Source organism: Poecilia formosa, unplaced genomic scaffold, assembly GCF_000485575.1.
Source record: "Poecilia formosa unplaced genomic scaffold, Poecilia_formosa-5.1.2 Scaffold153, whole genome shotgun sequence".
NCBI classification, from domain to species: domain Eukaryota; kingdom Metazoa; phylum Chordata; class Actinopteri; order Cyprinodontiformes; family Poeciliidae; genus Poecilia; species Poecilia formosa.
In genome coordinates, this window is record NW_006800092.1 from 523,609 (window position 1) to 541,708 (window position 18,100).

Sequence of the window (18,100 nt, forward strand, 5' to 3'; positions counted from 1 at the left end):
ATCCAATAAAATCATCATCAGTTAACATCATAAGTCATTAATAATTATAAAGTTAACATGCCTCCTCTAAATTTGATATAGAATGTGATATTAGCTTTACATTTCAAAGTTCAGCACACAATTATCGAGATTCAGTGTATTTTATTTTTTGTGCACTAGATGGCAGCAGAGTACCAGAGAAAGAAACTTGTACTCAGAATGTGTTGGACTACTATGACTTTTCGTTTTCCATTAGCTTTAGTTTCCACCTTCCATCCATTTGCAAACTTACTTAAAATACAGAATAGTATATTAGATTTGCTTGTGTAGTTTCTCAATATGCAGTCATATAATTTAAGGTCTTTTCAATAAGGATCTCTTAAGAAGATCCACATTGTTTCACTAAATGCATATAGTTAGAGTTTCAATGAATCTTTTTTCACCATCAATTTTTGTTTATCGTTCAATCAATGCAAAATTTTTCTGTACATTTATTTCAGAGTCAATGCTCACGTTTTCAGTTACAGTTATATTTTTCAAACCAATATTTATTTTCAGTCATCTTTTTTGAGCTTGTGCGGTAGCCGTAGTATCCCTGTAATGCGAGCAGTGCACGCGCGTTTTTAACCGGTGAAACACCGACCGACGTAACACACATTAAAAGGTTTTTGTTGGCCATCTTTTTTTAACAGGCACCACGCGAATTTTGTAAACACATTACGGCTCAGCTAATGTAATAATCGCTTTAGCTTATTAAATGTAGCTGCCATTTTCTTATTTAAAACACAGATGGTTGCTGTACAGCGTTACCTAGTATGTCAGTGTAATTCAGCTTCTAAATGAAGCTATTAAATGAAGTTTTTGTAGTATGTATGCTAAGTGCGTGCCGCATCTGAGCCTTTTAGCTCTGTTTAAATCGCGCTGTCAGTGTGTCATCATCGGATTTTAATGGACAATGGAGTCTCTTAGGCTGCTATCGGTGGATCCCCCTGACCGGGGGTCTCAGAGATGCAGACTGGGCCCGGGTCTGATGTCGTCGTTGGGTCTAAGACTGGGCTCCCCTCTGCTGGTGTCTCTTCCCGGGGGAAGCTGTCTGTGCACCGCCTGGCCCCGTCCCGACCTGGCGGAGGGCTTCCTGCAGATGGACCTGAAATGTTTCACTCCCAGCCTGATTTCTGGGCTTCCCGCACACCTGAGCTTGGACACGACTCAGCTCAGTCCCGCACCCTGCACCAAACTGAAGAGTGTTAAAGTAACTGTGGTGGTCCGGAGTCTTGATTTTAAGAAAAACACACATTTTAGCCTTGTTCACGAGCTTGTGAAGGACATGCTGACGGGTGTTTATGTCCATAAAGAGTTTGTAATAAACCTGGAGGAGTTTAATACAGATATAAGATATGTTGCTGTGCACGGCATCTGTCCAGAGTCTGCAGCTGCTGGAGTCATCACCTCTAAAATTGGTTTGGAGATAACTGAGATCCAGACAGTCCAGCGTTACAAGAGTCAAATGCAGGACCAGCACACACCCCCGCTGGGAGGACTGGAGGAGGTCAGCCTCTACTTACTGTTATGACCCCTGTTGTACTAATCTACAGGGTTGACGCCAACATGTGTGTTTTTCTTCCACTGCAGGTGAGTGCATCCCTGAGAGAGATGCTGCAGCTGCCCCTCCTTTACCCCAACACCCTGACCTCTCTGGGCGTATCCTGCCCCAGAGGTGTGCTCCTGGTGGGACCTCCTGGAGTTGGGAAGACCGTGTTGGTCCGCAGGGTGGTCATGGAGGTGGGAGCCAGCCTGGTGGTGGTCAGAGGACCGGAGGTAAGAGCTGATATACATTTTCATTTTTAGTGAGTAATTTTGAGAAGTCAGTGACTGGAAACGTTTTAATTGGAAAGGACTTGGTTGTCATTTCTGTTCTCAAAAACGTTTCAAGAGATACAAAACAAATATTCTGCATTTTCTGTTTGTCTGTTTCAAGACAAAGTAAATGGCTAAATTATTTTGCTGTCAAAGAATAATTATTCCTGAGTGAGTCTTCAGAATAAACTCAACTGCACTGTACAGGTATATTTGAGTTTCTTTCATGTTTTATGAAAGTAAAAAAAAAATTTAAAAAAAGAACAAAATAACTCTTCTTTCATTTTTTCATTGCATCCCTTCAGTTTGAGTCAAACTCCACTTTCTACATTCATTTTATCTGATATCAAATAGATTGTAGCTTTACTTGTGGTGCTTTTTGAAATGATAACAGGAAAAAAGTGAACATTCTTTAAAATGAACACTAGAAGACCAAAAATAAATGTAACTGGTCAGATATTCATGTTTCTTCTGATGTTTTTGTCCCGAACCATTTTAAATGTCTATAAAGAACATTTTTATGTCTATAATAATCAATATAACTATCCAACAGTGGGAATAATTATAATGTTTCAATTTCAGCAAAAAATAATTTAGATCATGTGTAGTATTTTTGTCCAAACACCATAGCAGCATGAATCAATGGCATTCAAAGTTATTAGGCTGTGAGAATGACGTGAGATCGACATGTGGTGCATAAGTGCAGCTGAGTAACAGCAGTGGTCTCCTTTTGTCAGGTTGTCGGGTCACGGCCGGGTGAGAGCGAGGAGACGCTGCGGGCTGTGTTTGAGCGTGCCCGGTCTGCAGCGGAAGAGGGCCCCTGCGTGTTGTTTTTGGACGAGCTGGACTCTCTGTTTCCGAGAAGGTCCGGCTCCTCCGCGCCGGAGAACCGACTGGTGGCTCAGCTTCTCACGCTGATGGATGGGATGAGTCGGTCCGACCGCTTCCTCATCGTCGGAGCCACCAACAGGCCAGACAGTTTAGACCCGGCGCTGCGTAGGCCTGGGAGGTTTGACAGAGAGGTGCAGCGTTTTAGTTTGATACAGTCCTGTATGTAAAGTGAACGACAGCTGCAACGTGCAAAGCAAAACCAGTAAACTTTGCATTTGTCCTTTTTAAAAGGTGATCATCGGTGCTCCTACACTTCTGCAGAGAAAAGCCATCCTGTCTGTTCTGTGTGAGAGAATGCCCGTGCGCCCCACTGTGAACATTGCAGAGCTTGCTCAGATAACGACAGGATATGTCGGAGCAGACCTGAGTGCACTGTGCAGGGAGGCTGCCATGCACGCTTTGAGGGAGAACGTAAAGGTAAATGCAGAGAAAATAAGTGATCACTTTTAAATTAATTATTTGCCCAGATATAATAAATGCAGCTTACCAGTAGTGGCTTTAGTGACACTGAGCACAGCAGTAAACCTACAACAGAATGGCTTGAAAAGAATGAAAAGAATCAATTTACTGGAACGGTCCAGTCAATGTCCAGACCTCAACAGTGGCTGAAATCTTACAGTGGAACCGTAAGAGAGCAAAGCAAAAACAAATGCATGTAAAACTTACTAAACTGAAGGAATATTTTGAAGAAACTAAAACAACTTTGAAACACTTTGAGAGAGTGAAGTCAGACAGACTCTGACTACTAAGAATTGTTGCTGTGAAAGCTCTTGAATCGTGGGACATAGTTTGTAGGACCGTGTTCTGTGCAGACAAAACGTCAAATCTTTGTTTTTATCCAACTTGTTTTGGATCAGGACCAATTTATGAGTTTAGTGTTCTGTGATTCATTGACATTGTTGCCTGCAGGGTTCAGGGGAGCAGGTGGTGGATATGAAGCACTTCCAGGAGGCCCTGAAGTTGGTGGGGCCGTCCTGCCTGAGAGGCAGCCTGGGCAGGACGGAGCTCTCCCCGGTGCTTTGGGAGCAAATTGGAGGCCTGGAGGAAGTCAAAGCCAAACTAAGACAGGTTGGCTATTTAGGGGTGGGCGATATGGACTTAGAATTTTATCGCAATATCTTGTGGTGCTATTGTGATAACAGTAGCTTTTATTTCATCATAATGTATTTATTACTTCTTTATTACTTTATTATGTTTATGGCTGTGCCTGCAGGGCTCAGCAATCGTAGTGCCACAAACACAAATATTGTTCTTGAAATAGGCTTGTTCAGGATGCCACTTACTTCTATAAATGTGATTTACATCACTACATTGCCCACAGTAACTGCATGTAATCATATTTAAATTTCAAATTTATTGATATTTATTGATGCACATCACTTGTGGAACAGTGGAGAAAATAGAAAAAATAACATTCTCGATCACCCTGTCAGTTTTTTGTTTATTTACCATCAATAACTGCAGTTTATTATGGTAAGAGTAAATCAAAATTCTTATTATGATAAGAAATTTACTGTGATACATGATAAATAATATGATAAATTTCCACCACGTACTAACTGAGTAGTGGGGCTGGATTTATAGAGCTAGAAAGGAAAAGTATGATAAAATGTTTCCATGCAACTCATAGTTAAGTAATTTTTCTCTTTAAATCTCTGCCACAGAGCATTGAGTGGCCTATAAGACACCCTGAGGCGTTTGTCCGTCTGGGGTTGTGTCGGCCGCGTGGCGTCCTCCTGTACGGCCCTCCAGGATGCGCAAAAACGACGCTTGTCAAAGCTGCTGCCACCTCGTCCCGCTGTGCCTTCCTGTCCGTCAGCGGCGCTGACCTGTACTCTCCGTACATCGGAGACTCTGAGAAAGCCTTAGCTCAGGTACTTCCTATTAGTTTCCTGAAATATGCAGAGAACAGATCGTTTTCATTTCTTCTTTGTTGCGTCTTTCAAACCATTGCATCTGTCTTTTCACGTGCAGCTGTTCCGGCAGGCCCGCGCCTGCGCGCCTTGTGTTCTGTTCCTCGACGAGATCGACTCACTGATCGGGTCACGGTCCGACGTCGGGACTCCTAATAGCGTGCAAACCCGGTTGCTGTCTGTGCTGCTGAATGAGATGGACGGGATCGGCCTGAAGATGGTGGAGAGGAGGGGAGCAGATAAGGTCCTGCAGGCAGAGGGAGTGGAGCAGAGTCACGCAGATGACGAGGTCACATGTTGCTGACATTACACAATTTCTCATCTTCACACCGTGACTTTAATAATAAACAAGTTTTTTTTTTTCTTTTAACAGCTGTACTGTCAGGAGGTTTGTAACAAAGATGTGATGGTTGTAGCTGCTACAAACAGACCCAGGTGTATCGACAGCGCCCTGCTCAGACCCGGCAGGCTGGACCACATCATTTACGTTCCACCTCCTGATCTGCAGGTTTGATTTTACTTTATTGAGTGCTTAATCTGCATTACGTTGTTAAATTTAGTCATAGTTATGCAGTTTTTTTTTTTAACTCCCTGTGGACTGAGGCTGTTTTAACATAAAGCAGCAAAGAGAGACAGAATAATTTTTACACAGTAATGCATAACAGCAACTGAGTCTTTTAATGTTAAATCTCGTGGTGCATTGTTTTTTGTTACCTATGTTAAGGCTCGACTCGCCATCCTAAAAGTTTGCACAAAGTCTATGCCTGTGGATTCACACGTCTGTCTGGAGGAGCTGGCTGCAAAGACAAAGCTTTACTCTGGAGCTGACCTGGAAAACCTGTGTAAAGAAGTAAGTGTATCCGAAATGGCTTTTTTCTTTACAATTAAAAAACACACCAAAAAAGATATATTTATATATTTAATTTATTTTTTTCTTTTTAGGCTGCTCTGCTGGCATTGCTGGAGGAGAACATGGAAGCGTCATCCATCCAGCAGACACATTTCCTTCGTTCCATCACCAAAATGAGTCCTTCTCTCACTGCTCAGCAGATTAGTTCATATTTAATACCTCACCAGTGATGTATTTTTATACAAAATATCAGTTTTAAAATAAATATTATGACATATAACTTTTATTGTCTGTTTTTTTTTATCTCATAAGCTTTTCAGTGAAATTAATTAGGCTATTTTTAACAATTAGTTCAACTGTCTTTCAGCTTTAAAGTCTGACCACTAGCGGGCCCACACTCTGATATTTTGTGATTTTTGTAGCTATTATCAAATAGATGCTTTATCCTTCAGCTCTACAATACAATACAGAAAGAACCATCTACTTTCCATATACCTCTTAAATCCTCTGTTTTGGGTATGTCTGGCCGTAATGATCTAAATAATATTATAATTTTCAAAGTGAGTATTTGTATCAGATCAATGCCGTTGTGATGAGCTTCATACTTTTGTTTGGTTCCTATTCCATAGGTCCAGCAAATTACTTGAATTTCCTCAAGAGATGCAAGAATTATAATGGCAAATATCAATGGCTTACATTTTCAATTTGAAAATATGTTTTCATACATTTGTACTGTTTGCACTGAAAAAGTCTGTTTTCTTCTGAATACAATCGGTTTTAGCGGTATCAGCGATAACCTACGGTATATGATTTACTTTGTATCGGATCTTTGTCAAATTGTGTTTCTAGAAATATGACTGAGTGAGCGCCGTTACCAGCAAACTATCTTTGAAATGTTCTACGGTAACCTTAACAACGAGAATTTAGGCAGTTAGGAGAAAGTAAACGCTCATGAGCTCTATCTGAATACTTTGGAAGACTTTCTTCTAGTAAGTATTTTCTTGTTTGGGTGGCACTTACGCAGGTGTTGTTTTTTGTGGTTGATGATGTGTACAACAGTGTACATATTTTTGAGTAGCTTAAAGTTATTAGCTAGTCGCATTTTTCCATCTGCTGTATTTCAGTTACAAAAAGCGTTTATAAAATATTTGCAGTTAAGAAAACCAAGTCTATGGAGACCTTATTATCCGTTAGCTATGGGGCGCTGTTTGTAAAATTACACAGTAAAAAAAAAAAAAAGAAAAAAAGAAAAACAGTAATAATTTGTTCTATCTAGCTAGTCATAACGAAAACAATGTGCCTGTTCAAGGCCGCCACCACCGGAGTTTAGAGACACGGAAACCCGAGCTTTTATTTTGATATTCCATTTCCGCTTCCCGATAAGCCAATTTGCATATTAGCTAAGTATTTAGCTAGCAACCTAAATATGTTGTTAACAAGCAAAAATATTTGTTAGCTTGAAAACAAACGTTGTTAGTTTGGAAAATAAGTATTTAGTTTGGAACTAAATGTATAGCTAGTGAATTAAATATTTAGTTTGGAACTCTTACAATTATAAATCTTGGAATGGCATAGTGAAAATATGTCTGAAAAATTAACACCCACATTTTTTTTCCCTCTATGACAGGCCAAATACAGCAAATTATTGCTGTTAATGTTTGTAACTTTACAAACAGCACTCTATAGCTTACACATGTTGTAAGGAAAGTACATAATCTAGCAGCAAGTGAAAACCAGGCTATTTTCTCGATAGGTGTTTTGAGTATTTTGATAAAATGCCCGGATTCTTCCAGATGTTGATGAAGAGGAAGGAGGTAAGATGTTTGCTTTTTACACTTTTGGCAAGGCTACAACTGCTTGATCAGGTGTGGTTGGAATGTTTCTTGTTTCAGGTGATTCCTATTGTGGGAATCATGGCTCTTGCTGCAACAGGATCATCATCAGTTGCCATCTACTTTCTGTTCCACAAGAATGATGTGATGTGAGATTTTTTGTTTGTTTGTTTGTTGTTTTTTGCTCTTTTTGATGGAATTTTGTCAATTAGAGCTGAATCACTATAGTCTATTGTTTAAATTTGCTGTGTAGTTTGAACAAGACTTCAAATCCAGAACCATGGGAACGAGTGAACCCATCAAAACCCCAAAAGGTATATTTTAATTTTTGAAAACAAGCATTGCCTTTCACCCAACTTCTGATATGTGCTATCTCACTATGACTTTCTGTGACATCAGAGTCAGTCCTCCAAATATTCATGGTAACAGTGACAAATACCTTAAATGAAGTCTTTCTTCTTTTTTTTTTCTAACATTTTGATGCAGTTTGTCACCATCAATCAGAAGTGGAAACCAGTGGAAACTCTGGAAATGGTGAAGTCCATGACCAAAGACAAATGAGGAGCAAGCATCATTTCTGAAGTTGTTTTTGTTACTTTTAGCTGACCACAGCTTGAGAGATGATTTTTTTAATTTTTATTTTAACTGTTTAATTTTACTGTCGGATGCCTCAGATACAAATATGTATTGTTGTCTGAATGTAAAAAGTCATAAACCCAGAGTACTACACTATATATTTTCAATAAAGCTGAGCTTTTATGTGGCTTAGAAGAGCGGATGGTTTCTGTCTTCATGAAATGCTCTCATGACTAAAGCTAAAGTTACGACTGGTCAGAAGTTTCTATATATGTTAGTCATCATAATCCAGAGTATGGTTCGTTCTTTGGATTTTCTGTTCAAACACAAAACCTGGGGGGAAATTGCATTGTTTTTTGTTTTGTTTTTCCATTTTTATGTTGATCTGCCACCTGGTTTTTGATGGATAAAGGAATCTCTTAAGCTACCGTTGTTCATGACTTTGTGAAAGACATGCTGAGGAGTGTTTGTATCCATGAGGAGTTTGCAACAAACCTGAAGGATTTTAATACAGATGTACTCGCTTGTGGTGTCCTGTGCCAGAGGTGTCGAACCTCCTGGAGTTGGAAAGCCCGTGTTGGTCCACAGGGTGGTCATGGAGGTAGGAGCATTTTCATTTTTACTGTGATTACCAATCAAGTCAGTGATTCTGAAACGTTTTCCAGTTACCGACTTAAAAAAAACATATTAAATGAATGTGCTGGTTAGACATTGTTGTTATTACTCAAAAAGAAGTTGTTCTTTAAGTCTTTTATTTTCTCATTACACCTCTTCATTCTGATGTGTCAAAATCTAGTTTGAAAAAAACTCAACTTTCTATATTTATTGTATCTGATATCAGATATAGATTATAGTTTAAATTGTTACTTGGAACGAAAACGGTAGAAAGGTGAAGTCTACTAATGAACTTACATGGTGGGATTTTCATATTTCTGCTAATGTTCACTAACTGGTGCATCCCTGAGATCAACAATTAATGATTAAGGGCATTTAAGTAACAACAGTGTTCTCCTATGTCAGGCTATAAACAAATCAGTTTTAAAATAAATGTTATTTTTATGTAACTTTTATTGTGTCATTTTATTGTCTCAGCATTTACCATGACATGATTTTTTGCTCTTATTAACAGTTACAGTTATCTTTCAGCTTTCAAGTGTGACCACTAGAGGGCCCTGCACACTGGTATTTTGTACCCGTCATGACCAAATAGATGCTTTGCCCTTGAGTTGTACATTACAATACAGGAAGCATCTTGTGTCTACGTGCTTGTCACCTCGTAAACCCTCCCGCCTCGTCCTACATCTGTTTGTCTCCTGCTGTGCAGGACTCAGAGACTTTCAGGAAGCTCTGAAGCAGCAGGTAAGACATGTCGCACCGAACTACTTTGGGGACCTTGCCTCTTCCTTTAGAAAGGCAGAGACTCAGACTGAGGATGTAAACAACAACAAGTGAAAACCAAACTATTTTATCTGCAGGTGTTTTGAGTATTTTGGAAACATGTCTGGATTCATCCAGTTGTTGAAGAAGAGGAAGGAGGTAAGACGTTTGCTTTTTACTGTTTTTATTTGTGCAGTCAGTCTGCTCCTAGTGAAGATCAGATGTGGTTGTTATGCTTCTTGTGTGTCTGTTTCAGCTGATCCCTCTGGTGGGATTCATGGCGTTCGCAGCTACAGGAGCCACATCTGCTTCCTTGTACTTTCTGTTCACCAAATCCGATGTGATGTGAGTTTTCCTCTTTTTTTTTTAGCTCACAATTGATTAAATTACATCAATTAGAGCTGAGAGAGTATAATCTGTTGTTTTACTATGCTGTACAGTTTGAACAAGTCTGAAAACCCAGAACCATGGGAAAGACTGGACCCCTCAAAGCCCCAAAAGGTGTGTTTTAATTTTATTTATGCTTTATAGGATTCTACCAGCTGTATTCATTTTCATAAGGGTTTCAGTTCTCTTTATTGCGGCACGTAAACAAGCGCTGCTTTCTACCCTGCTGCTGATAGATAGTGCTGAGTCACTATCACTTGTACCAACCGTCTTCTGTGACATCAGACCCAATCCTGGTAATAGCCAATACCTATAACAAAGGGTCTTCTCTCTCTCTTTTTTTTCTGTCTGTAACATTTTGCTGCAGCTAATCACCATCAATCAGCAGTGGAAACCAGTGGAGACTCTGGAAATGGTGAAGTCCATGACCAAATAAAGAAAGAAGAGCCAGTATCATCTCTGAAGATGTAGAGTCTTGACTACTTGCCAGGCCCCCTCATCAGTCTAGCAGAATCCTTTCTGCACAAACTAGGACGCTTTGACACTCAGTGTGCGGAAATGCTTCTGCTCAACTGGTGGGGCTTCACCCCTGCTCTGTAGCGGCAACACAAGGACATCTATCCACAACGACAGAAAAAGAAACGTCTGAGATTAGGACGGGTCATTTGTTTTTGTTTTTGGTTTTATTGGCTAACCAGAGCTGGAGAGATTAATTTTTACTTTATCAGCTGTGGTTCGTCTTAACTGTCAGATGCCTTCAGTAGGAATGTTCATTGCTGTCTAAATATAAAAAGACACAAACCCAGAGTACTGTACTGTATATTGTCAATAAAGCTGAGCTTTTATGTGGCTTAGAAGAGAGTCTTGGCGATTCGGTGTCAACATTATATTTGCGGCTTCAAACAAATGCATACAACCTATTTAATATTTAATGAAATGCCCCTTAGAAAGTTGAAGAGAAACGTGAGCTTTGCAACCATCAACAGAATTATGTCAGAATATTTAATATTCTTATCAGAATTGGTCGATTTCATTTAAATTGAATTATAGTCGACACTTTCAATATGATTAAGGAGATAACTTCACTCATTATGCTGTAAGGCAGAGGAACAACCCTGCAGCACAATACTACAACTACTTCACTTTACAGTGTTTAGGGATAAAACCATCACTTGACCTTGATGCTGGTGGCTGCTGCCTCTACGTGATCTACAAGATGAAGGAAACTATCATGTGATTAGTCATAAATTTGAAGTCGGGAACTACAATCACAAATGACAGAGGGATTGAAGACTAAGTCTAACACAGTAAACAATAAATCAATCGCATGATAAATTAAAATGAGCATAATCATTTTCATTTGGACAACAGTTGCTAGGAGATGCTCCCCTTTAATAAACTTGAAAAGCCAGGATTTTGAGAAGCACTCCAAACATTTGACACCTACAACAAAGTAGTTACTTTGCACTACCTGCCACTTTTGCCTGTTTTTACTGTCTAAGCTAAATGATTATTTCAAATGCAATTTTGGTTACAGACACCTCACAATCCATTTTAATTACTGTTATATTGTTTTATTAGCTTATTTTGGATATTTCAAATGTTTTTTTTAGTTCCAGTGTCAAATGTTCTTTAGAAATGAAAGGTTTTTCTTAATCTTTGAATATGCTTGCATTAATGAGCCCTTATCATTGTTGTTATTATGTACAATAAAAATGTTGTCAAAATGACAATATTTTTCATTTATTGCGATAATTTATGAGACAGTTTATTGTCTTCCAAATTTGTTATCCCGACTGAAGACTTCCTGGGAGTTCTGCACTTCAGTTCATGAAATGTCCTGGACAGACAGAACTTTGTTGTTATTGTCCTTGTCCTGGCCACAGGCTTTGACCAATTTTCTTTCATATTAGGGTTGAAACCTGCTCACAGTAGGCCGTTCTAGCAGGAAATTGATCCCAAGCAGTGCTCAAAACTGGTTTTGCAATGTATGACGCAGGCTAACATTAAGCTTCAGGACAGTTGATTGTCCTGCACTCAGCTTTATTGAAAATTTCTGGTTTATCCCTGAAACCCCGAACCAGCCTTTTTAAATTAACTCTAGCACTTTTGATAGAAAGACAAGTCAAATATCCAGCAAAAATTATGCAATGGGTTTTTTGTGGCTACCAAAAGAAGTATTTGATTATCTTTAGGGACATTTAACCACATTTTAGCAAGGGTGCATGGATCTACATATATTCACGGGTGCCAGTTTAGTTCTGGTTCTGCAGACAGTCGATGCATTCAAACTTGTTTACCCTGGGTTTTTGGTTGTATGTCTTCTCAACAAATGCCTCAGATTAATATCCATAGTCATGATGACTGCATGTAAACTGTGGTAGTTACAGTACACACAAACCCTCCTGCTCTGTCTTAGTTCAGAAATGTTAAAAGGGGTGCAGCCTTTTCCACTTCAGTCACAGTGACTCATCAAAAACAGGAAAACGTATGGGTGGTACCCACAACTGGATTGTTTTTCCTTAATAAAACATGGAAATCGACAGCAACAGCTCGTTTTTACTTAAACAGCTAAATACATTTCCTCAAACAGACGTTTTTAAATTAAACAGTTGAATGTACAAGTGTCTTTGTGAAGGACACCTGTTGTCCAAAACTGAAAATGAAAATGATCCAAAGTGAACACTTGGTTATGTTTTTTTAATCAGTCATGCATCTCCTGCAAAGGTATAGTAAATACTTGCACACTTCTGAAAGCATTCCTCAACTGATGTGTGCTACTCGTAAACAATAGCAAAAAAAAAAAAAAAAAAACAAGTATGCCTATTTTTGTTTTTTAGGGGAAATGTGACTCGAGGTAGATTTGTTACTTAAAGTGGCAGCAACAACAAACAGCTTTCACACTTCTGGCTCTGGTGTGTGAAAGATCCAAATCTATCAGTGGCCATTTAAGAGGCGTGATCAATACAGTCCTGCAGAAAAAAATCCCCACTGTGTTCAGGAATAATTAACTGGAAACTCATTTTCCCTTTTTTTTTTTTTTGGAGTAATTCCAACTGTTTTTTCCTCAGAGCAACATTCTTTTCCCTTTTATAGATGCTTTGTGAGGTTAAACTAGCCGTATGCCAGTTAAAGCCTCACAGTGATGGTGCACACGTGATAACATTCAACTCTTCCTTCAAGAGTTTGTGGCCATAAATAGGTTTTGAAACTGGATGCCACACAAGCCTGGAAGTCAGTTTGCTCTGAAAGGGACTAAAAGCACTAGCAATTTTCACCCTTTTCTTTTCTTTATTCGGTTTGTGTAAGGACAAATACATTCAAGGAGTTTAATCGTGCTTCGCCTGACATAGCAAGAACATGTCAGGTTGACGGAGTATATGAGAAACAAAATTATAAATGACAATTACAGAAACTCTTAAAGGGGCAGAACATGGCCTAAAAGGGTTAGGTTAGGTTAGGTTTAGGGTAAGGATAGGGTTAGCAGGAAATTTGACACAAGAGACTGGAAAGAAGAAAAAAAAAAGAACACTGTCAGAGTGTTGTTTCAGCATTACCACATCCACTACACATCTGTGAACATTTTACATTAACACAGGCAAACACAGTAGAGTGGGGTGTGGGGGACTGGGCTGGGAGCAGGGGGCTGACCAGGGGGCGTGGTACGCATTCTTATGTTCTCGTCCCTGCATCCTTGCTGGTTTGGCAAGTGCTGGAGGTGTGTTCAGTGGCTCGAGGGTTGTCCGGCGGCCCTGATCTTGGTGTGGTGCTCTTTGTGTGGTTTGGTCGGGCCATGACCCAACGAGGTGCGTTCTTAGGTGCCGAGTGTTGCTTTCTGTTGTTCTCATTATTCTAGCAACTTTGCAATGCTGTCATCTTGAGATATCCTTTATGTAGAAAAACTCTGCCCTGGCATATAGAGTGTACACTAATTTATATAAATATCTAATCCAAAACTACAATCAAATTAAGTCTGCAAAATGTTTTCTTTCTAAAGAAGTCCTGCTTTTGCAACAAGTCATTGACTTTGCAGCAATCCCTCAAATAACCTGAGCTTGCATGTGGCCACAGAGATTGCATTGAGTTGTGTACTTTGCAGCATCTCTCAGCAAGAACATCAACAAGCAGCAAGAAAACACTCCCACTTGTTTTTTAGGAAAAGTCAAGCTGCTCCCAGATTAACTGATGGAAACTTATTTTTATCTCGTTCACATCTGAGGCACAGATCTGCCCTCTGCAGGAATGACCTACATACATAACTGGGATTTAGGCAGTGAGTTTCCTTGCAAATAAAGGTAGGGATCATGCTAAAAAAAAAAACTCAATGCAAAATGTAATATTGGCAGAAAGCACATTGCAAGAAATGTACCATATTTGTATGTGACAGGGCATTTTTTTCTAATTTAGTGGATAAAATATATAATACTCACCTGTCCTTTAAAAAAAAAAAGTATTCATTTTTCGTCTTCTTTCTGTCGTCCTCCAAACATACATGCAGGTAAATGTGTGCTCTCTTTGTGTTTGAGCTCTTGTTTGTTTAGATTGAACAAACTGAAGTTAAATCAAGCTGAAAGTGAATAAGAATCGACGGAAAATTAGATCTATATACAAATTAGTTTCAACTGTGGATTGCTGTTGAAAGTAATATTTATCAAGTTTGAAGTTTATTTGGCAAAGCCACTCTGCACTACAAGAGAAAATCTTACATTTTTCTGTTCTAACTTATCTTTCTTTGGGGTTGTACGTCAGAATTGTTTCTAGTATTAAGTATTCAAAAAGGAGATTATTGGAATTTCAGTAGAAAAGTACATTTTAAATTACTCTAAAGAAAAAAAATAAAGTATAAGTTTATCCCCTTCCTTAGTCCAAGTTTATTTGTACATCATATTTCAGCAAAAAGGCGATTCCCAGTGCAATAAGCAATAAGTATTACATTTTGTCAAATGCCATCAACAAAATCACTAATACACATCAAATATATTGATCAGTGTTTCATTTACTACTAATCAGAGGCAACTCTAAATAGGTGGGCTATGTTTGGTTCTGCTTAGAAAAAACAACTTCAAATATAAGTCTGTGCATTTAGATTTTATTCTGATATCTTACAGCTCCTTTTAAATAATATAAAATTAACAAAGCAAATTTCTTCTCATTTTCATGTTTGTGCATGAATCTCCATTGAAGATTGAAATTTACCACTGGACCAATGTTATGTCTATTGTGACCTCTCTAAAAATGTATATTACATATATGATATGTGGATAAATCTGAGTTTTTTCCTATTTTTAAAAGAAAATAATGCAAAAAAAATCCAGTTTTGCCAGCGATATCTGTACCGCTTAGTTAGTGACAGCAACAAGGTGGAAAAGTATCAACTCTCTGAAGCGTCTGAACGATTATGTCGAAAAAGTGAGAGTGAATATTTGTTTTGATTGTTTTGTTTACGAGATCAATATCAAATAAAAGAACTAAAAGCTCACTGTTGCTTTAATTCTTCTGTCACAGATCTCCATATTTCATTCAGATGACAGCATTTACAGCAGGAAATGGTGCCAGTAAGGCTAGCTGTAAAGTAATAAACGCCACCCAGTAAAAAAGCCAAGCAACTAATCTGCTTAGTTTATGGCTGGATGGGCAAACAGAGCTGGCATTATGTTTCAGAGAGGCAGTCCTCCCATCGCTCATATCGGAGAGCGAATAATCAAAAAGTGTCTGTGATAGAAAGCCGCCCTCGGCTGTGTCCGGCATCCACAGCCTGTAGTTCAGTTGGATATCCATGACGCTGAACGGGTGTCTCATGACTTATTAAACAAAATGAGACAATACAAAGAGAAAAAGGTGGAGCTTTTATTTCCAGCTCTGCAACCAGGAAGTGTTTTTCTTTTTTTTTTTTTTTTGGTTCCACTTGCATTACAGGTGCTGCTGTTTGTGTTTCACCCCCACACAGATTTTCCACCTTTTTTGCACTGTCATTCTGCCTCATGAGTTTTTAAGCAATGAAATTCAATGGCTTTTGCTAGACAAGCTCAGACTTGCACAGGCATCTGTATGGCTGCAATGCAAAAACAAGCCTCAGACACAGAGAGCTTTACAGCTGTCACAATTTCATCTGTCAAACTATGTTCGACTTATAAGTTACTTACAGAAACAATGAGACAGGAAGGGCACGGCGCTGCAGTCGTGTGCCTTGAAATATATGTACGTGACATTATTGCACACACACACACACACACACACACACACACACACACACACACACACGGCACCGCAGATCATGTGACCAGCGAGTGAAAAACATTAACTTTAGTTGTAATTGAATGTCAAACATGAAACTTTCTTTACCTCACCTCTTTGTTCACATTACATTAATAAAAGCTATTTTGTGCTTTTTGGACAGATTTCCATGCTTTGCGATGGAACCTAGTCAGACAGAATAAAAGCAAGTTGTGTGTTAGATGAGGCAGAAAGGCAGGGGAGACGGAGGGAAGCTGCTTCCTTCTAAAACAAAGTTAACCGCTGTCTGAAAATTTTATAGCACTTATGTTGCCTGGAAACTGACACTGTCTTGTCAATTATAAACTCTTTTATACATTTGACATTTGAACATTAACTTTGATTGGTGGGGAATGTTGCAGCTATCAAAGGATAACTCTTTTATGTAGTCCAATGTACTCTTCAAGTATATTCATATCGCTTAGAGAAATCATTATTTCACTAATTCATAGGCCTCTCGATACTTGACTACCTGCACTTGCACTGACCGGCCACACACCTTTAAAAGTAGAGGCTGAAGACACTTTTTCCTCCAGAACTGCCTTACATTTCCATGGAACAGTATCAGGAAAGTGTCTGAAACTTTCCTCGGAGACCGTGGGCCTCGTTAACAGGAGAACATCATGCCGTTGTGCTTCAAATCTGTCCGCCATAGAACCATGATGCAAATGTCTTGTACCACTTCCCAACGGTGCTTAATAGAACTAGGATCTGCTGACCTTGAAATGCCATTGTAGGAATTTCAATTGTAGTCTCAGCTTCCTGTTAAAAACAAAGAGGTGTGGCACCTGCTGCTGAACTCCACCTGCTTCAAACTTGACATGCGTTCAGAGATTATATTTTGCATACCTTGGTTGATGCCTCATCTCAAACCATTCTCATTCTACTGATGAAAATCCTGTAATCTTCTACTGTTGCTGAGAGATGGTTTGGCATGAAAATGTACATAATCCACCAGTTTCTCAAATACTTAGACCAGGTCGTCTGCTGGAAACAACCATGTCATTGAATGTCTTACCCCACTTCACACTGATGCCCAGATTGAACTCCGTGTTTCCCTGCCATCTGATTGGCTGATTTCTATGTTAATGAGCAACTGAGCAGGTGTACCTAATAAAGAACCGGTGAATGTATATTTTGTTACTCGCTAAAAGCCGATTTTGCTTCCTGCACTTAATCATTTCGGCTTCAAGCGTTGTCATTTATAAAACCAGCACATGTGCGACCCCTGGTGTTTGAAAAATTAACCACACATTAAAACAAAAAGATCAGACGCTTTCATCCAAACCTGATCAGATTTGCTGTAGTCACTTTTGAGTAGAATATGAGTAGAACACAAAAACAACCACAGTTTATACAAAATGCAGTTTTGTAAGACATTTTATAGACTTTTTTATGGACTATTTTATGGATGTAAAACAGTTAATGTCTCCTCAACCAACAAATGGTTGTGCTATCCTTTACAAAAACAGTTTCATATTTGAGCCTCACAGTTTGAGATATCAGTCTTTCATTGAGGCAGAGCACTTTTGGCCCACTTTTCTTAACAAAATTGTTTGATATTAACCACAACCACCCACTTCCCAAGGTCGGGGGGGAGGGGGGGTGTCCTGCCCCAAGTGGAGGAGTTTAAGTATCTTGGGATCTAGTTCACGAATGAAGGAAAAACAGAGCGAGAGAGGCAGATTGGCGCAGCGTCTGCAGGGAAGTGGACGCTGTACCAGTCTGTCGTGGTGAAGAGAGAGCTGAGTCAAAAAACAAAGCTCTCGATTTACCGGTCAATCTATGTTCCTACTCATCTATGGTCATGAGCTTTGGGTCATGACCAAAAGAACGAGGTCACTGATACAAGTGGTCGAAATGGGTTTTCTCCACTGGGTGTCTGGGCTCTTCCTTAGAGAGAGAAGCTCAATCATGCAGTAGGGACTCAGAGTAGAGCCACAGCTCCTTCACTTCGAGAGGAGTCAGTTGAGATGGCTTGGGCATCTGGTCAGAAAGCCTCCTGGACGTCTCTCTGGTGAGGGGTTCTGGGCACGTCCCAGCAGGAGGAGGTCCTGGACACGCTGGAGGGACGATGTTTCTCGGCTGGCCTGGGAACACCTTTGGATTCCCCAGGAGCTGAAACAAGTGGCTGGGGAGAAGAAAGCCTGGGCTTCCCTACTTAG

At 39.5% G+C, this 18,100-nt stretch overlaps 3 protein-coding genes across 4 annotated transcripts; all 3 read left to right on the forward strand.

Annotated features, from left to right (window-relative positions):
* The first annotated feature begins 603 nt into the window (after window positions 1-603).
* afg2b (AFG2 AAA ATPase homolog B) lies at window positions 604-5,770 on the forward strand. Its single transcript, XM_007563944.2, has 10 exons — window positions 604-1,528; window positions 1,612-1,797; window positions 2,574-2,858; window positions 2,959-3,144; window positions 3,637-3,795; window positions 4,392-4,601; window positions 4,702-4,929; window positions 5,014-5,148; window positions 5,365-5,490; window positions 5,583-5,770. The coding sequence occupies exons 1-10, from the start codon at window positions 935-937 to the stop codon at window positions 5,718-5,720; spliced, it is 2,247 nt and encodes a 748-aa protein (XP_007564006.1). The 5' UTR covers window positions 604-934; the 3' UTR covers window positions 5,721-5,770.
* A 154-nt stretch (window positions 5,771-5,924) lies between these two features.
* LOC103146161 (normal mucosa of esophagus-specific gene 1 protein) lies at window positions 5,925-8,095 on the forward strand. Of its 2 annotated transcripts, none has more exons than XM_007563945.2 (5): window positions 5,925-6,479; window positions 7,244-7,304; window positions 7,383-7,471; window positions 7,576-7,636; window positions 7,809-8,095. In XM_007563945.2, the coding sequence occupies exons 2-5, from the start codon at window positions 7,266-7,268 to the stop codon at window positions 7,881-7,883; spliced, it is 264 nt and encodes an 87-aa protein (XP_007564007.1). In that variant the 5' UTR covers window positions 5,925-6,479; window positions 7,244-7,265; the 3' UTR covers window positions 7,884-8,095. The 2 variants fall into 2 exon arrangements, with proteins under 2 accessions (XP_007564007.1, XP_016532802.1); XM_016677316.1 differs by having other exon boundaries at window positions 6,447-6,479; window positions 7,118-7,304.
* A 949-nt stretch (window positions 8,096-9,044) lies between these two features.
* Window positions 9,045-11,389, forward strand: LOC103146162 (normal mucosa of esophagus-specific gene 1 protein-like). The gene is made up of 5 exons (XM_016677317.1): window positions 9,045-9,257; window positions 9,374-9,434; window positions 9,532-9,620; window positions 9,716-9,776; window positions 10,030-11,389. Exons 2-5 carry the CDS (start codon window positions 9,396-9,398, stop codon window positions 10,096-10,098), a joined length of 258 nt encoding a protein of 85 aa, XP_016532803.1. The 5' UTR covers window positions 9,045-9,257; window positions 9,374-9,395; the 3' UTR covers window positions 10,099-11,389.
* The last annotated feature ends 6,711 nt before the right edge of the window (window positions 11,390-18,100 follow it).

Coding starts and splice junctions, on each gene's coding strand:
- afg2b (XM_007563944.2), top strand. CDS start 935: ATGGAGTCTCTTAGGCTGCTATCGGTGGATCCCCCTGACCGGGGGTCT. Junction 1,798..2,573: donor TGGTGGTCAGAGGACCGGAG/GTAAGAGCTGAT, acceptor TCCTTTTGTCAG/GTTGTCGGGTCACGGCCGGG. Junction 3,796..4,391: donor TCAAAGCCAAACTAAGACAG/GTTGGCTATTTA, acceptor TCTCTGCCACAG/AGCATTGAGTGGCCTATAAG.
- LOC103146161 (XM_007563945.2), top strand. CDS start 7,266: ATGCCCGGATTCTTCCAGATGTTGATGAAGAGGAAGGAG. Junction 7,305..7,382: donor TGTTGATGAAGAGGAAGGAG/GTAAGATGTTTG, acceptor TTCTTGTTTCAG/GTGATTCCTATTGTGGGAAT. Junction 7,472..7,575: donor TTCCACAAGAATGATGTGAT/GTGAGATTTTTT, acceptor TTTGCTGTGTAG/TTTGAACAAGACTTCAAATC.
- LOC103146162 (XM_016677317.1), top strand. CDS start 9,396: ATGTCTGGATTCATCCAGTTGTTGAAGAAGAGGAAGGAG. Junction 9,435..9,531: donor TGTTGAAGAAGAGGAAGGAG/GTAAGACGTTTG, acceptor TGTCTGTTTCAG/CTGATCCCTCTGGTGGGATT. Junction 9,621..9,715: donor TTCACCAAATCCGATGTGAT/GTGAGTTTTCCT, acceptor TATGCTGTACAG/TTTGAACAAGTCTGAAAACC.